The sequence below is a fragment of the Salvelinus fontinalis genome, chromosome 38 (genome assembly GCF_029448725.1).
Source record: "Salvelinus fontinalis isolate EN_2023a chromosome 38, ASM2944872v1, whole genome shotgun sequence".
Lineage (NCBI taxonomy): Eukaryota > Metazoa > Chordata > Actinopteri > Salmoniformes > Salmonidae > Salvelinus > Salvelinus fontinalis.
The window spans coordinates 6,208,861-6,227,026 of record NC_074702.1 but is presented as its reverse complement, the minus strand read 5'-3'; the positions used below and the strand labels follow the sequence as shown (position 1 = coordinate 6,227,026).

At 43.9% G+C, this 18,166-nt stretch overlaps 1 protein-coding gene and 1 long non-coding RNA gene across 2 annotated transcripts; one reads left to right on the top strand and one right to left on the bottom strand.

The window, feature by feature from the left end:
• The first annotated feature begins 2,118 nt into the window (after window positions 1–2,118).
• On the top strand, window positions 2,119–12,686 carry LOC129837877 (dual specificity protein kinase CLK2-like). The gene is made up of 11 exons (XM_055904370.1): window positions 2,119–2,546; window positions 3,590–3,680; window positions 3,883–3,949; window positions 4,049–4,165; window positions 4,309–4,475; window positions 4,927–5,021; window positions 6,288–6,417; window positions 6,497–6,579; window positions 8,635–8,714; window positions 8,991–9,081; window positions 10,467–12,686. Exons 1-11 carry the CDS (start codon window positions 2,481–2,483, stop codon window positions 10,641–10,643), a joined length of 1,164 nt encoding a protein of 387 aa, XP_055760345.1. The 5' UTR covers window positions 2,119–2,480; the 3' UTR covers window positions 10,644–12,686.
• Window positions 12,687–12,924: 238 nt separating this feature from the next.
• LOC129837468 (uncharacterized) lies at window positions 12,925–15,804 on the bottom strand. The gene is made up of 2 exons (XR_008756719.1): window positions 15,470–15,804; window positions 12,925–14,130 (listed from the first exon to the last, which is right to left on the bottom strand). It is a non-coding gene; the product is annotated as an uncharacterized LOC129837468 (long non-coding RNA).
• Between the last annotated feature and the right edge of the window lie 2,362 nt (window positions 15,805–18,166).

Genomic DNA, 18,166 nt, shown 5'->3' with positions numbered 1-18,166 from the left:
GCTGAGGAACATGGTGGACCAGGGAGTGGAGCTGAGGAACATGGTGGTGGAACAGAGAGTGGAGCTGAGGAACATGGTGGTGGAACAGAGAGTGGGGTTGAGGAACATGATGGAACAGAGTAGGGCTGAGGAACATGGTGGTGGAACAAGGAGTGGGGCTGAGAAACATGGTGGTGGAACAGCGAGTGGGGCTGAGAAACATGGGGGCCAGAGTGACAGCTGGTGAGCCAGGTGAAGGAGCTGCAGAAAGAGGTGGTGAACCAGGGGGTGGAGCTGAGTATCACTAAGACTGAACTGCAGTTCTACAAGAACAAGGTGGAGGAACTGAAAAGACAACACAGGTAAAGTAAGACAGCTGTATCTAATGTGATTACTGTAATCAGCAGAGTAGTGGTGTGTTGAATTCTTCAATGATTCTTTCTTTGTATGATATTGTAGAATTGCAGGCCAGAGTGAGAGCCAGGTAGAGGAGCTGAAGACAGAGAATGCAGGTAACGTAGAGATTTAAAAATAGAGTATATAAAGAGGATTTGATATATTTGGTCCAAATCAGCCAAGGAACAGGTTCCCAAAATTGTTCCTATATTTGTAATTTCAGCTCAAGCAGCTACAGGTAGTCTTCAGTGCTCCAGTGAGAGGAGTACATGGACTTCCGTTTGTTCAAGAATGACCAGGGTATAATGTGGAATGGACAGTACAATAGTCACGGAAGGGGACAGTATCTCTCCAATTCTGGGACTAGAACCGGAGGAGGGGGACTTGGTCTACATGCGTCTCCCATCAGGTTAAAGGATCTATGATGATTAAAATAAACACAGCTCCTTCAGTGGCTTCCTGCTCTTTCCTATGTGAGATGAACACCACAAAAGCTGTAATAAAAAGTCCAATCTGTTCTTATAACATTCCATGAAACATGACCGTAAAATAAAATGACTTAACGTCTTCTGTTGATGTTTGACTGTATTTACTATGCTATAGATGAATGTTATTCAGCTCAGTAGTTTGGGTGGAAGGCAAAGGGTCAGCGTTGGGGGTTAGAGTGGTAATGTATTTATTGTATGTAACTACAGACAGAATCAAATAACCGTCCAGATCAACTGTCAGTTTAACTGACAATTTCAAGCAGAAATTGATCAATTACTATGCTAAAGTGAATGTTTAAGTGATAAATCACACCCACTTCATTCTCTCTGCTTAATGACAACACTAGCAGCCCATTTAGCCTATTAAAGCTATACTGCTCCCATATTCATCTGTTACACCTATCCATCTACTAACTGACATACAGGCCAGATCAGTATCACCAAACACAGTCAGCAAACTTTAAAGGTACAATCCTGAATTTGTGTCAGCCCAACAGCAGCCCAACCACTTGGTTTGGTGTAAAGCTTAGAGATGGGTCTAGTCGGGCTTGTAAACATAATTCCTAAAAAAAGTTTCAGAAGTTGTGCTTGTAGTGAAGAGATGCGCTACATGGCAGTTTGGAACTCAGTAGGGAGTGTTGAAACTGAGGGCAGATACCCTTCAGCACTCGGCAGTCCCGTTCTGTGAGCTTGTGTGGCCTACCACTTTGCAGCTGAGCTGTTGTTGCTTCTAGACGTTTCCACTTCACTATAACAGCACTCACAGTTGACCGGGGCTGCTCTAGCAGGGCAGAAATTTGACAAACTGACTTGTTGGAAAGGTAGCATCCTATGACGGTGCCATGTTGAAAGCAGTTCTTTGTGTAGGTGAAGAATATAGATGACTGGGTAATTTGTACATGTTTAAGTTCCTCCCTGGTATATCCGGAGAGTTAACTTCCTTGCAATTGCTTGAATAAAATCTTAATTTGAAAATGAGCTCTGCCTGATCATTGGAACAAGTTTTTCTTCAACAGCATACACAGAGGACAGGTGTAGAAAAGCACTATGTCAGAGTGCGGGGGTTAAGGAGGTGACAGGAGTGTCAGGGAGGGAAACTAAATATGCCCCTCGTACACTCACACACACCTACACACACACACTCCACATCTTAATTCTGGTCTCAGGACTTTCCCTGGGGGGTGTGACCAAAGGTTATTATTAGTGTCCGTCTCAACTCTCTCTTTCTCTCTCTCAATCTCCTGTATCCTTCTCATATCTCTCCTTCCCTATCTACTTTCTCCTTATCTGTCTGTCTGTCTCTGCTTCTCTGTTCTGTCTTCATCGGTTCATTTAATCTCTTCTCTGCCACTGTCGTTTTCTTTTTGCTGTTTTCTCTTCCCTCTGTTTACTTTGTCTGTTCTGTCTTTCTCACTCTTATATTAGTTCTGTCTTCCTCTGCACTCCTTTTTGCTTTGTCATTAGTTTCTGTCTCCTCTCTTCTGTCGTCTTTCCTTTTCCTGTTTCACTATTTGTGGACTTTATCCTTCCTTCTTCACTGTGTTCTTTACCTACGCTGTATCTTCCTCTCCCCTCTTTTTCCCTTATCTTCTTAATTCTCTCTCTCTGTTCTGAGTTATGGGGAAGACAGAGTTGTACTCTGTGTATAAGAGCTTTCTGGACTGTATCTGCCTCTGCCTCTCTGTGAGTACCCATCTGCATCCTCCTCGTCTGCTTCTCTCTTACATTTTCTCCTTTCCTTTCCTTCTCTCTCCCATCCTTTCCTTTCCTTCTCTCTCCCATCCTCTCATTTCCTCTGCTATGCACTGTTCATTTGTTCACTGCCTTTTTCTTAATGTTTGATATCATTTAGTTGTGTTTTGTGAAGCTTGATACAGCACAGTTTTATTCCTGGCAACCCTTCACTCTCTCTACCTGTGTTCTGCCTCTCTACCACAACTCTTCACTCTCTCTACCTGTGTTCTGCCTCTCTACCACAACTCTTCACTCTCTCTACCTGTGTTCTGCCTCTCTACCACAACTCATAGAGAGAGAGAGTGTGTGTGTGTGTGTGTGTGTGTGTGTGTGTGTGTGTGTGTGTGTGTACCTACGTTGTATGATTTACATTCAGTCGGTAAGCCACCCTCTAAGTCAGAGAAAGTTGCCCGCTCAGCACTCTCTCGCTCTCTCTTTCTCTCAGCACTCTCTCTCTTTCTCTCTCGCTCGCTCTTTCTCTCAGCACTCTTTCTCCTTGTGATGTTCTGATATTAATACAGTCTTAGAATGTAGATGGAAATAGTCACAGAGCTGCTCCATGCAGGCCAGCCAGTCACTTGACATTTCTCATTTAGGCCCTTAACACCAGGACAGGACAGGGAGAGGGTTTAGGGCTCCACTCTACTGTATGTACAGATAACATAGTCCACTACTGATATAGTCCACTTGTGCATACTCTGTTTAAGTGCAGTTCACTTCACCAGTTACTTGCTCCAGGTGGCAGTCCCAAGTCATTACATTCATCAGGAATGGACTGTTTTCTTAAAGGGAGTTAGGAGGAGCCTGTGGAATTGGATAACACCATCGGGGGCTTGCAACACTAGTCCTCAGCTTACAAGCATTTTAGATTATTAAGCAGCTGTTATGTCAGCTGTGTGTGTGTTATTGAGAGGCTCAGTCCAACTATGCTGACGACTTTTGCCCTGTTGTCCCCTCCTCTAAACGCCTGACCCCTGACCTCTGACCCCTAGCGGAGCAGCAGTGAGGGGCCAGGGAAGAATGAGAAGGCCCCTGACAATGGTCACCTGGCCTACCAGAATGGAGACGTTCTACAAGAGAGATGTAGGCTATGTTTATCTATCTCATCTATCTTTATCTTCTCATCTACTAGTCACTCCCCCTATCCCTCCTACTATCCTCTAGTCTTCACATATTGAAAAGACAGGATAGGTGAATATTTTCGAGCCCTCTCATAAAGAGACTCCTCTACTTCCCAGTCTTTAATTGAATCCCCATGCCTCCATCTCTTCGTCTTCCCCATCAGATGAGGTTATCAGTCTGTTGGGAGAGGGCACTTTTGGGAAGGTGGTGAGGTGTGTGGACCGGCGCAGGTATGAGAGGCATTTATAAAATACGCATGGACACTCGTAGATCATCAGGTGGAGCGTGTGCTGGTTGTTAGCTAGCTATTCTCTCTGTCTCTCTCTCAGGGCTGGGGCACGTGTAGCTCTGAAGATCATTAAGAACATGGAGAAGTACAGACAAGCTGCTAAACTGGAGATCAATGTCCTGGAGAAAATCAACAAGAAAGACCCACACAACAAACAGTAAGGAGTCTGATGAACCAGTAGAAAGTTTGAGAAGTTGTTTCCCTCACCTTCTGTGGCTTTCTCTTTACTTCTCATTTCTTTCTTCCTGCCCCCCCCCCCCCCCCCCCCCTTCTCTCTATCTGTCTCTCGCTCTCTCTCAGTCAATGTGTTCAGATGCTGGACTGGTTTGACTACCATGGTCATGTGTGTATCTCCATGGAGCTGCTAGCCCTCAGCACTTTTGACTTCCTGAAGGAGAACAACTTCCTGCCGTACTGTATGGATCACATCCGCCAGATGGCCTACCAGATCTGCTTCGCCGTCAACTGTGAGTGTGTTACACACATACATGTATGCCTATGTGCATGCTGGTAGCTCTCCAGAACCAGGGTTGGTTTGTGACTACTTCCATAGACTATGACATTACTTACCAGGGATTGTTTGGTGTCTGGTATTGGTCTCTTTGACCAGAAGAGGGCGCTGGTTCATTGATGTAGCTCAGTCTACTAGCCTGAATCTCAACTCTGAGCCTCAAAGCCAGTTCCACTGCTTTTTTCATTGTTCCCCTCTAATCAGGGACTGATTTAGAGCAATTCATTATAAGGTAAAACAGAAAAGCAGCAGGCTCCGGACCTCGTAAGGTCAGAGTTGAATACCGCTGGTCTACTACATACTGTGGAGGAACTCCTATGGGCAGCAAGTGCAACGCTGGGCAGTGTCACCTTGGCTGTCCAGGTATTATCATGATGGATGCATGGTTTATCTGTTTCCCTCTGCAGTTCTCCATATCAACAAGCTGACCCACACTGACCTCAAACCTGAGAACATCCTGTTTGTCAACTCTGACTACACCCTCACTTACAACGCTGAGAAGGTGAGGGGGGGGGGGGCTTTATCCTTCCTTCTTCACTCTCTTCTTTACCTATGCTTTCTCCTTTGGCTAAAAGACCGTCCTCTGTCCTCTCTCCTCCGTCCTCTCTCATTTGTGACCCGGAAACCGATAAGGGGTCGAGGAGTGTGTCAATTTATTAGTAGGCAAACGGAAGAGTGACGTCCCCTCCTCGATAGACACTTTTCATTGAGGGCACTCATGTCTACAGTATCCTACTGCAGAAGAGTTTTGACATCTGCCACACCCCATTTGAAATATACCACACCCCATTTGAAATATACCACATCCCCTTTGAAATATACCACACCCCGTTTGAAATATACCACACCCCATTTGAAATATACCACACCCCCTTTGAAATATACCACACACCCTTTGAAATATACCACACCCCCTTTGAAATATACCACACCCCATTTGAAATATACCACACCCCCTTTGAAATATACCACACCCCATTTGAAATATACCACAACCCATTTGAAATATACCACACCCCATTTGAATCAGATTTGGTTTTGTCAGAGGAGAACATGCACAGTTTTAAAACAATATGCTACGTATTGTTTTAACTATAAACTGTTTTGCATCTTAATTTGTTTTGATAACTTTAAACATTTATTTTGGGATCCACCCCTGTAAACGTCATTTGCCTGATGAGTGGAGAAGGACCGTCTCATTTCAACCAAGCACATTTTCATCCACGGTCACTCTCCCTGCCGATTATCCTAGATTCACTTTTATCTTTTTCAAAATGAGGCGAGAGAGGACGGAGGATAGAGGACGGAGGATAGAGGACGGAGGAGAGAGGACGGAGGAGAGAGAGGACGGAGGAGAGAGAGGACGGAGGATAGAGGGCGGAGGATAGAGGGCGGAGGATAGAGGGCGGAGGATAGAGGATGGAGGAGAGAGAGGACGGAGGATAGAGGACGAAGGAGAGAGGACGGAGGAGAGAGGACGGAGGAGAGAGAGGACGGAGGAGAGAGAGGACGGAGGATAGAGGGCGGAGGATAGAGGGCGGAGGATAGAGGACAAAGGATAGAGGGTGGAGGATAGAGGACGGAGGAGAGAGGACGAAGGAGAGAGGACGGAGGAGAGAGGACGGAGGATAGTGGATGCAGAAGATGAGCAAATCTAATTGATAAAATGCCTTTATCTTCCTTTCCCCTCCTTTCTTCTTGTCTTCTTCTTTCTTCCCAACTCTCTCTCTCTCTGTTCCCCCCACCTCTATTTCTCTCGCTCTCTCAGAAGCGGGATGAGAGGAAAGTGAAGGATACAACAGTAAGGCTGGTGGATTTTGGCAGTGCCACGTTTGACCACGAACACCACAGCACCATCATATCTACACGCCACTACCGTGCTCCTGAAGTTATTCTGGGTAACATTCAGACATCACACTCACACACTCTAATCTTGGACTATTGGCTAGCTGAACATTTGTTACTGTTCCAACTCAGAGCTGGGCTGGAGTCATCCGTGTGATGTCTGGAGTATCGGCTGCATCCTGTTTGAGTACTATGAAGGCTTCACCCTATATCAGGTACTGTGTGTTTGTGTGTGTGTGGACGTGTTTAACTATACTTGTGGGGACAAGAAGTCCCTACAAGAATAGTAAACAAACAAACATTTGACCAACTGGGGACATTTTGTTAGTCCGCACAAGGTCAAATGCTATTTTTCGGGGGTTTAGGGTTAGGGTTAGGAGTTAGGGTTAGTTTTAGGGTTATGAGCTAGGGTTAGGATTAAGGTTAGGTTTAGGGTTAGGGTTATGAGCTAGGGTTAGGATTAAGGTTAGTGTTAACCTCTAACGAGTCTCCCTCCCGGATCCGGGATCCTCCTCATCAAAAAAGCTGACTAGCATAGCCTAGCCTAACGCGACAGGGATATCATATAATATAATTTCATGAAATCACAAGTCCAATACAACAAATGAAAGATAAACATCTTGTGAATCCAGCCATCATTTCTGATTTTTAAAATGTTTTACAGCAAAAACACAATATATATTTATATTAGCTCACCACAATAGCCAAACACACAACGCCATGTTTTCACCATGTTTCCACCGCATAGGTAGCTTTCACAAAACCCTACAGCAAATTCACATCTTGTGAATCCAGCCAATATTTCCGATTTTTAAAATGTTTTACAGCGAAAACACAATATATATTTATATTAGCTCACCACAATAGCCAAACACACAACTCCATTTATTCATCGCCAACATAGCTTTCACAAAACCCAGAAATAGAGATCAAATTAATCACTAACCTTTGGACAACTTCATCAGATGACAGTCTTATAACATCATGTTATACAATACATTTATGTTTTGTTCGAAAATGTGCATATTTAGAGCTACAATTCGTGGTTTTACATTGTGAATACGTAGCCACAATGCACCAAATTGTCCGGAGATATTTTGGACAGTAACCTAATCTAACCAAAGAACTCATCATAAACTTTACTAAAAAATACATGTTGTACAGCAAATGAAAGATACACTGGTTCTTAATGCAACCGCTGTGGTAGATTTAAAAAAAATAACTTTAGTACAACATACAGCATGCAATATTGTGAGACAGCCCCGTACATTTCTCCGCCTTGTTGGAGCCAACATAAAACACAAAAATACGAAATAACATCATAAATATTCTCTTACTTTTGATGATCTTCCATCAGAATGTTGTGCAAGGAGTCCTAGTTCCAGAATAAATCGTTGTTTGGTTTTAGAATGTCAATTTCTTCTGTCGAATTAGCAACTTTGGCTAGCCATGTGGTGAGCACATGTCCAAGAAATCGTTGCGCCTGGAACGAAAAATTCCAAAATTCTCAATAAACGTTGAATAAACTGGTCAAACTCGGTTGAAAAATCCTACTTTATTATGTTTTTCTCATATGTATCCTATAAAATCAGAGCCGGAGCATTTCGTCGTGTATACGTAACGCATTTCAGAAGACAATGTGGAGTTCCCCTGTGCGCAGTTGAAAACTGACAAAAGAGCAGACCTGTCACTCCAAAAGCTCTCATTCGGCCTCACATCAAGCTAGACACCCCATTCAACCTTCTACTGCCTGTTGACATCTAGTGGAAGGCGTATGAAGTGCATACAGATCCATGAATATAAGCCAGTTGAATAGGCAGGCCCTGACACAGAGCCCCATTTTCAGAATTTTCACTTCCTATCTGGAAGTTTGCTGCCAAATGAGTTCTGTTTTACTCACAGATATAATTCAAACAGTTTTAGAAACTTCAGAGTGTTTTCTATCCAATAGTAATAATAATATGCATATTTTATGATCTAGAACAGAGTACGAGGCCGTTTAATTTGGGCACAATTTTTTCCCAAAGTGAAAACAGCGCCCCCTATTAAGAAGAAGTTTTAAGGTTAGGTTTTGGGGTTAGGGTTAGAGTAAGGGTTAGAGTTACGGTTAAGGCTTAGTGGTTAGGGAAAACAGGATGTTGAATAGGACTGAATTGTGTGTCCCCACAATGTTAGTTACAGAAGACCGTGTGTGTGTTTGTTGTTTGTGTGATACAAGTGAAAGTTGGGAGTTTATAGTTTCTGCTGACCAGTGTTTGTGTTTGTCTCAGACCCATGACAACCAGGAGCACCTGGCCATGATGGAGAGAGTACGGGGACCTCTCCCCTCTACGATGATCTGCAAGACCAGGTAACACATGATGACAGTTACACACACACACACACACACACACACACACACACACACACACACACACACACACACACACACACACACACACACACACACACACACACACACACACACACACACACACACACACACACACACACACACACACACACACACTCCTCATAGACACACATACACATTTCTCATAGACACACATACACACTCCTTATAGACACACATGCACACTCCTCACAGACACACATAGTATACACTTTGTCTGATTTGCCATTTCAGGAAGCAGAAGTATTTTCACTGCAGGCGTCTGGACTGGAACGATAACTCCAAGGCAGGACGATACGTCAAAGACCACATTAAACCTCTATGGGTAAGTTACCCCTGAGATAAAGACGCTCTAACCTGAGACTGGACTGGTAAAGCCTTAGATACTTGACACCTAAAGACGAAGAGGAGGCGACTCCTCTTCACTGTTGATGTTGAGACTGGTGTTTTGCAGGTACTATTTAATGAAGCTGCCAGTTGAGGACTTGCGAGGCATTTGTTTCTCAAACTAGACACTCTAATGTACTTGTCCTCTTGCTCAGTCGTGCACCGGAGCCTCCCACTCCTTTTTCTATTCTGGTTAGAGCCAGTTTGCGCTGTTCTGTGAAGGGAGTAGTATACAGCGTTATACGAGATCTTCCGTTTCTTGGCAATTTCTCGCGTGAAATAGCCTTCATTTCTCAGAACAACAATAGACTGACGAGTTTCAGAAGAAAGGTCTTTGTTTCTGGACATTTTGAGCCTGTAATCGAATCCATAAATGCTGATGCTCTAGATACTCAACTAGTCTAAAGAAGGCCAGGTGTATTGCTTTCTTTAATCAGCACTACAGTTTTCAGCTGTGCTAACATAATTGCAAAAGGGTTTTCTAATGATCAAATAGCCTTTTAAAATGATAAACTTGGATTAGCTAACACAATGTGTGTCACGTTCTGACCTTAGTTCTTTTGTTATTTCTTTGTTTTAGTATGGTCAGGGCGTGAGTTGGGTGGGTTATCTATGTTGGTTTTTCTATGTTGGTTTTTCCCGTTTGGCCTGGTATGATTCTCAATCAGAGGCAGGTGTCGTTAGTTGTCTCTGATTGAGAATCGTACTTAGGTAGCCTTTTTTCACCTGGGTTTCGTGGGTGGTTGTCTTCCGTGTCTGTGTGTTCCACACGGAAATGTTTCGGTTTTAGTTCGTTCACTTTATTGTTTTGTATTTCAGTGTTCAGTTTTGTTCCATTAAATATTCATCATGAACACTTACCACGCTGCGCTTTGGTCCTCCTTTCTTTCTCCCAACGAAGATCGTTACAATGTGCCATTAGAACACAAGAGTGATGGTTGCTGATAATGGGCCTCTGTACATCTATGTAGATATTCCATAAAAAATCTGCCGTTTCCAGCTACAATAGTCATTTACAACGTTAACAATGTCAACACTGTATTTCTGATCAATTTGATGTTATTTTAATGGACAAAAATGTGCTTTTCTTTCAAAAATAAGGACAGGTCTAAGTGTCCCAAAACTTTTGAACGGTAGTGTAGATGCCTTAGATAACTTGAACACCTGAAGATACCCTCTAACCTGAGACTGTACATAGATACCTTAGATAACTTCAGAGAAAAGACGAAAAGACGTCCTTATTGATGTCTTTGTGATAACTGAACCCCTCCTCTCTCTCTCTCTCTCTCTCTCTCTCTCTCTCTCTCTCTTTCTCTACTTCAGAGATACCGGTTATCAGAAGCTAAGGAGCATCATCAGTTCTTTGACCTGTTGGAGAAGATGCTGGAGTACGAGCCCTCCAAACGCCTCTCTCTCTCCTCCGCCCTCCGCCATCCCTTCTTCCTACCACTCCGTAGGGGCAGCAAGGCCTGGGAGAGCACCCGGAACATCTGCCGATGACCCCTGACATTTAACCCTTGACATGGATGCGAGGAAGGACAGCCCAACCATGTCATACAACGTGCAGTTGTAATGTGTCAGGAAGTTGTGCTTTGTGACAAATTGGTGTCCGGAATTCCTGTGCATTATGAGGGAAATAGGATAATCTGACCTCAGTGTCTGGGGAAAATGTATCCTTCTCCACCTTTTAACATAAAAAATGGAATGGAGAGAGAGTCTGTCACTTCCCTTTAGGGTTTGATTCAGTGGAGGCTGCTGAGGGGAGGACAGGCTCATAATAATGGCTGGTACGGAGTGAATGGAATGGCATCAAACCAGGTGTTTGATGTATTTGATACCATTCCACTCATTTCGCTCCAGCCATTACCAAGAGTCCGTCTTCCCTAATTAAGGTGCAACCAATCTCCTGTGGTTTGATTGGCAGTCTCCTTATGCTGATTGACAGCTTCGCTGCACAGTGGAGGCGGGCCTAGTGGCAGTGAAACATGCATTATGTATGTAGAGCACACTGTTTTAACTGCAGCATATTACACACACACACACACACACACACACACACACACACACACACACACACACACACACACACACACACACACACACACACACACTATCACAGTTTTATTTTTGTAACGCTGTAACTGGAGATTGTTGTTGACACTTTTGTTTATGAGTTGTATAAACTGTTTATTAATCTATAATAATGATCTCTTCTACTGTTGCATTTGCATAGATGGGCTCATTGCTCGCTACAACACACACACACACAACGGTTTATTTATGGTGCTATAATAATATGAACCCTTCTACTGATATATATCCTACTAGCTGAATCACACCAACACACCACCCTGTGCACCATTTGGACCCTGGCCTCAGAATTTGATTGAGTGCCAGTTTAGTAGGGAGCATGGTCATAAGGCTATATACTGTAGGTATGTGAGAGAGGGAGCGAGCAAGTGGAAGAGCGAGAGAGGGAGCGAGAGAGAGGAAGAGAAAGGGAGCGAGAGAGAGAGAAAAAGAGGGAGGGAGCGAGAGAGAGAGAGAGGAAGAGAGAGAGAGAGAAGAGATAGTCTTAACGAGTTTTCTTTCTTCAGCCTTGGCAGTGCTGAGAGGTGGCTTTAAGGCAGTGTGTTGGTGTCTGTCTGTATGAGACCCTTCTTCCAGAATGGTGTGAGTTACTTGTAGGGCTGTTGCGGTTATCCGAATGTGTGTGAGTGCGTGTGTTTTCCCTTTTCTTGGCAGTGCTGAACGTAAGCTCAGTCTGAAAGTCAACGTACGGTGTTAATGTGTGTAAATCAGGTCTAACATTAAAGTTGAGTGAGACCTCACCGGTCTCTATCTGAGTGTAGAGAGAGACACTGACGGAGGAAGTGTGTGTGAGTCAGCGTGTGTGTGTGACCGATTATTAGTTGCATGTTTGGACAGTCTTCTTTATTCTCATGTGTTTTGAGTGTGTGAAGCTCACAGGGGAAGCACATGTGTGTTTCCCATGTCTCTGTGTGTCTTGTCAGTGAGAGCCGTCTCAGACTGAGTCATGCTAATTCACACACACTAACATTAGACAGCCCTGTTATTGTACTGGTCTGAAAGGAATGACCTTAGTACATCCCTGACCTGTGTGTGTGTATCAGAGAGAAAGAGGGAGAAACAGAGTGTGTGTGTGTGTATCAGAGAGAAAGAGGGAGAAACAGAGGGTGTGTGTGTGTGTGTGTGTTTGTGTTCTGGTCAGACTGGCCGCCCTTCACATGCCGGACACTGATCCACAGTGGAATCCCTTAAGTAGCGGAATACGGGGAATGGTTTCAAATACATTAAACACATGGTTTCCATGTGTTTGATGCCATTCCATTTGTCTGTTCCAGCCATTATAATGAGCCGTCCTCTCAGCAACCTCCACTGACATACACACTTTACACCCTGCTAACCGTCCACCTTCCTCCTGGCTATAAATGGACTCACTACCACTCCTGACCTACTGGACTCTTTAATGTCTTGCTGTCCCATGTGTCCCTGTACTCTGTTTTACCCCCCCAGTCCCTCCCACCCTCCTCCAGTCCCCCCCCTCACCCCAGTCCCCCCCTTCCTCCCAGTCCCCCCTCACCCTAGTCCCCCCCTCCCAGTCCCCTCCCCCCAGTCCCTCCCACCCCCCCCCTTCCTCCCAGTCCCCCCTCACCCTAGTCCCCCCCTCCTAGTCCCCTCCCCCCAGTCCCTCCCACCCCCCCTTCCTCCCACCCCCCAGTAAAGTGTGTAAAGTATGTTGTGACTTTGTTAAACGCACTTTAAATAAATTCAGATTTTATTTGATTTTTTTTACAAACACATTACACAGTTTATATAACTTCTATATAAATTGAAATAAATTCAGATTTTATTCGATTTTTTTACTAACACATTACACAGTTTGTATAACTTCTATCTTTATCATGAAAGATCCCATGTAACTACTATTTTCCTCACAGTAGTTTCTAAGTATTATATCCCTCTTAAGACACTGTAGCAGTCCCAGCATCTGTGTGGTACAGTTAAAGGTGTTAACGTTGCCCGTTGACTTCTCACCCTCTGTGGCAGTAAGATGTCGTCAGTTTCAAATTTCTCCCCCTAACGGTTATAATTATAGAAGACCTGATCCTAAATCTGTGCATAAGGAGCTGTGACAGAGGGGCTGTGGGCTCTCTCCTCCATCTCGTTAAGGAATTAATGGTGTCCTCATCTGTCACAAACCAAGGCCCAGGGGGTTGGAGGTGAAGGGGGGGGGGGTAAGGGGAGAGGAGGGATGGGAGAGGGGGAGGTTGGATTGACTGGGAGATGGCGAACCTTGGGAGCCACACACACACTCTCTCCTTCCATCCCCAATATCCTGCCAAATATGTCCTGGCTGAGCTTGAACTGTACAGATCTACTATCATAATTTCATCACTATCAAATCAAATTTATTTTATATAGCCCTTCGTACATCAGCTAATATCTCGAAGTGCTGTACAGAAACCCAGCCTAAAACCCCAAACATCAAGCAATGCAGGTGTAGAAGCATGGTGGCTAGGAAAAACTCCCTAGAAAGGCCAAGACCTAGGAAGAAACCTAGAGAGGAACCAGGCTATGAGGGGTGGACAGTCCTCTTCTGGCTGTGCCGGGTGGAGATTATAACAGAACATGGCCAAGATGTTCAAATGTTCATAAATGACCAGCATGGTCAAATAATAATAATCACAGAAGTTATCGAGGGTATAGCAAGTCAGCACCTCAGGAGTAAATGTCAGTTGGCTTTTCATAGCCGATCATTAAGAGTATCTCTACCGCTCCTGCGGTCTCTAGAGAGTTGAAAACAGCAGGTCTGGGACAGGTAGCACGTCCGGTGGACAGGTCAGGGTTCCATAGCCGCAGGCAGAACAGTTGAAACTGGAACAGCAGCAAGGCCAGGTGGACTGGGGACAGCAAGGAGTCATCATGCCCGGTAGTCCTGACGCATGGTCCTAGGGCTCAGGTCCTCCGAGAGAGAGAAAGAAAGAGAGAAGGAGAGAATTAGAGAGAGCATACTTAAATTCACACAGGACACCGGATAAGACAGGAGAAGTACTCCAGATATAACAAACTGACCCTAGCCCCCCGACACATAAACTACTGCAGCATAAATACTGGAGGCTGAGACAGGAGGGGTCAGGAGACACTGTGGCCCCATCCGATGATACCCCCGGACAGGGCCAAACAGGAAGGATATAACCCCACCCACTTTGCCAAAGCACAGCCCCCGCACCACTAGAGGGATATGTTCAACCACCAACTTACAATTCTGAGACATGGCCGAGTATAGCCCACAAAGATCTCCACCACAGCACAAACCAAGGGGGGGCGCCAACCCAGACAGGAAGATCACGTCAGTGACTCAACCCACTCAAGTGACGCACCCCGCCTAGGGACGGCATGAAAGAGCACCAGTAAGCCAGTGACTCAGCCCCTGTAATAGGGTTAGAGGCAGAGAATCCTAGTGGAGAGAGGGGAACCGGCCAGGCAGAGAGAGACAGCAAGGGCGGTTCGTTGCTCCAGAGCCTTTCCGTTCACCTTCACACTCCTGGGCCAGACTACACTCAATCATATGACCTACTGAAGAGATAAGTCTTCAGTAAAGACTTAAAGGTTTTTATGGCTGCAAGCCCTAAGTCGGGATCAATATGACAACAGCCAGTCCAAGTGCATGGCGCCAAATTCAAAAACCATAAATCTCATAATTAAAATTCCTCAAACATACATGTGTCTTATATAATTTTATAGGTAATCATGTTGTTAATCCCACCAACCTGTCCGATTTCAAATAGGCTTTTCAGCGAAAGCACTACAAACGATTATGTTAGGTCACCACAAAACTAAAAATTAACATAGCATTTTTCCCAGCTAATGATAACATCACAAAAACCAGAATAGAGATAAAATGATTCACTAACCTTCGATTATTTTCATCAGATGACACTCATGGGACTTCATGTTACACCATACATGCGTTTTTTGTTTGATTCAATTCATATTTATATAAAAAAATCAGAGTTTACATTGAGGCTACAAGAATGACTAAATGCAAAAACATCAAATGACGTTGCATAGCCCGTCGTTTCAACATGAATACTCATCATAAATATAGATGATAATACAAGTTATACACATTGAGTTATAGATATACGTCTCCTTAATGCAACCGCAATGTCAGATTTTAAAAAAACTTTTAAGAAAAATAATTGCACGCTATAATCTGAGACGGCGCTCAAATTAGCATATCACAGCTGCAAAGATAGCGTCACTATAAACAACAAAATATAATATAAATATTTCATTACCTTTGTTGGTTTCGATCAGAAGGCTTAGCAGAAACTCCAGGTCCACAATAAATGTTTGTTTTGTTCGAAAAAATCCGTTATTTATGTCCAATTGTTAGCGCATTTGGTAAACATATCCAAACGCTAATTCTGGTCAGCTTCATATCGGACAAAAACTTCAAAAAGTGATATTACCGGTCGAAGAAACATTTCAAACTAAGTACTGAATCAATCATTAGGATGTTTTTAACATATAGCTTCAATAAAGTTCCAACCAGAGTATTCCTTCGTGTCTGCGTGAGCCATGGAACGCAAGTGACCTGCATGAAGAAAATGCATGATCAGGAAATGGGTGCTTGATGGACACCTGACTGATTCTGCTCTCATTCTCTCCAATAAGACCATAGAAGTCTCAATGGAATTTCTATTGATTGCTGACATCTAGTGGAACCCCTAGGCAGTGCAACCCCTGCCATACGGCATTTGGAATTCTTTTGGTACTCTGTTGAATACAGACCATCTCAGATTTCTGACTTACGGTTTTCATTTCAACTCAGGATTTTGCCTGCCAATATGAGTTCTGTTAATCTCAGAGAAATAATTCAAACAGTTTTAGAAACTTTGGAGTGTGTTCTATCCAATATTAATAATAATATGCAAATATTAGGAACTATGACTAAGGAGCAGGCCATTTAAATGGGCACTTTTTCATCTAAACTACTCAATACTGCCCCTGCAGCCATAAGAAGTTTAAAGGTTGAGACCGAGTCTGCGTCTCTCACATGGGTAGGCAGACCATTCCATAAAAATGGAGATCTATAGGAGAAAGCCCTGCCTCCAGCTGTTTGCTTTGAAATTCTAGGGACAATTAGGAGGCCTGCGTCTTGTGACCGTAGCGTACGTGTAGGTATGTACGGCAGGACCAACTCGGAAAGATAGGTAGGAGCAAGCCCATGTAACGCTTTGTAGGTTAACAATAAAACCTTGAAAACAGCCCTTGCCTTAACAGGAAGCCAGTGTAGGGAAGCTAGCACTGGAGTAATATGATCAAATTTCTTGGTTCTAGTCAGGATTCTAGCAGCCGTATTTAGCACTAACTGAAGTTTATTTAGTGCTTTATCCGGGTAGCCGGAAAGTAGAGCATTGCAGTAGTCTAACCTAGAAGTAACAAAAGCATGGATTAATTTTTCTGCATCATTTTTGGACAGAAAATTTCTGATTTTTGCAATGTTACGTAGATGGAAAAAAGCTGTCCTTGAAACAGTCTTGATATGTTCGTCAAAAGAGAGATCAGGGTCAAGAGTAACCCCGAGGTCCTTCACAGTTTTATTTGAGACGACTTTACAACCATCAAGATTAATTGTCAGATTTAACAGAAGATCTCTTTGTTTCTTGGGACCTAGAACAAGCATCTCTGTTTTGTCCGAGTTTAAAAGTAGAAAGTTTTCAGCCATCCACTTCCTTATGTCTGAAACACAGGCTTCTAGCGAGGGCAATTTTGGGGCTTCACCATGTTTCATTGAAATGTACAGCTGTGTGTCATCCGCATAGCAGTGAAAGTTAACATTATGTTTTCGAATAACATCCCCAAGAGGTAAAATATATAGTGAAAACAATAGTGGTCCTAAAACGGAACCTTGAGGAACACCGAAATTTACAGTTGATTTGTCAGAGGACAGACCATTCACAGAGACAAACTGATATCTTTCCGACAGGTAAGATCTAAACCAGGCCAGAACTTGTCCGTGTAGACCAATTTGGGTTTCCAGTCTCTCCAAAAGAATGTGGTGATCGATGGTGTCAAAGGCAGCACTAAGGTCTAGTAGCACAAGGACAGATGCAGAGCCTCGGTCTGACGCCATTAAAAGGTCATTTACCACCTTCACAAGTGCAGTCTCAGTGCTATGATGGGGTCTAAAACCAGACTGAAGCATTTCGTATACATTGTTTGTCTTCAGGAAGGCAGTGAGTTGCTGCGCAACAGCTTTTTCTAAAATTTTTGAGAGGAATGGAAGATTCGATATAGGCCGATAGTTTTTTATATTTTCCGGGTCAAGGTTTGGCTTTTTCAAGAGAGGCTTTATTACTGCCACTTTTAGTGAGTTTGGTACACATCCGGTGGATAGAGAGCCGTTTATTATGTTCAAGATAGGAGGGCCAAGCACATGAAGCAGCTCTTTCAGTAGTTAAGTTGGAATAGGATCCAGTATCCAGCTTGAAGGTTTAGAGGCCATGATTATTTTCATCATTGTGTCAAGAGATATAGTACTAAAACACTTAAGTGTCTCTCTTGATCCTAGGTCCTGGCAGAGTTGTGCAGACCCAGGACAGCTGAGCTTTGGAGGAATACGCAGATTTAAAGAGGAGTCCGTAATTGAGTGCTGAGACTCTGCTGTAGAGCTCATCACTCCCCCTAACTGGGAGGGGGCCAGAGACAATTACTCGATGCCGACACATCTTTCTAGCTGATTTACACGCTGAAGCTATGTTGCGCTTGGTGACCTCTGACTGTTTCATCCTAACATCGTTGGTGCCGACGTGGATAACAATATCTCTATACTCTCTACACTCGCCAGTTTTAGCTTTAGCCAGCACCATCTTCAGATTAGCCTTAACGTCGGTAGCCCTGCCCCCTGGTAAACAGTGTATGATCGCTGGGTGATTCGTTTTAAGTCTAATACTGCGGGTAATGGAGTCACCAATGACTAGGGTTTTCAA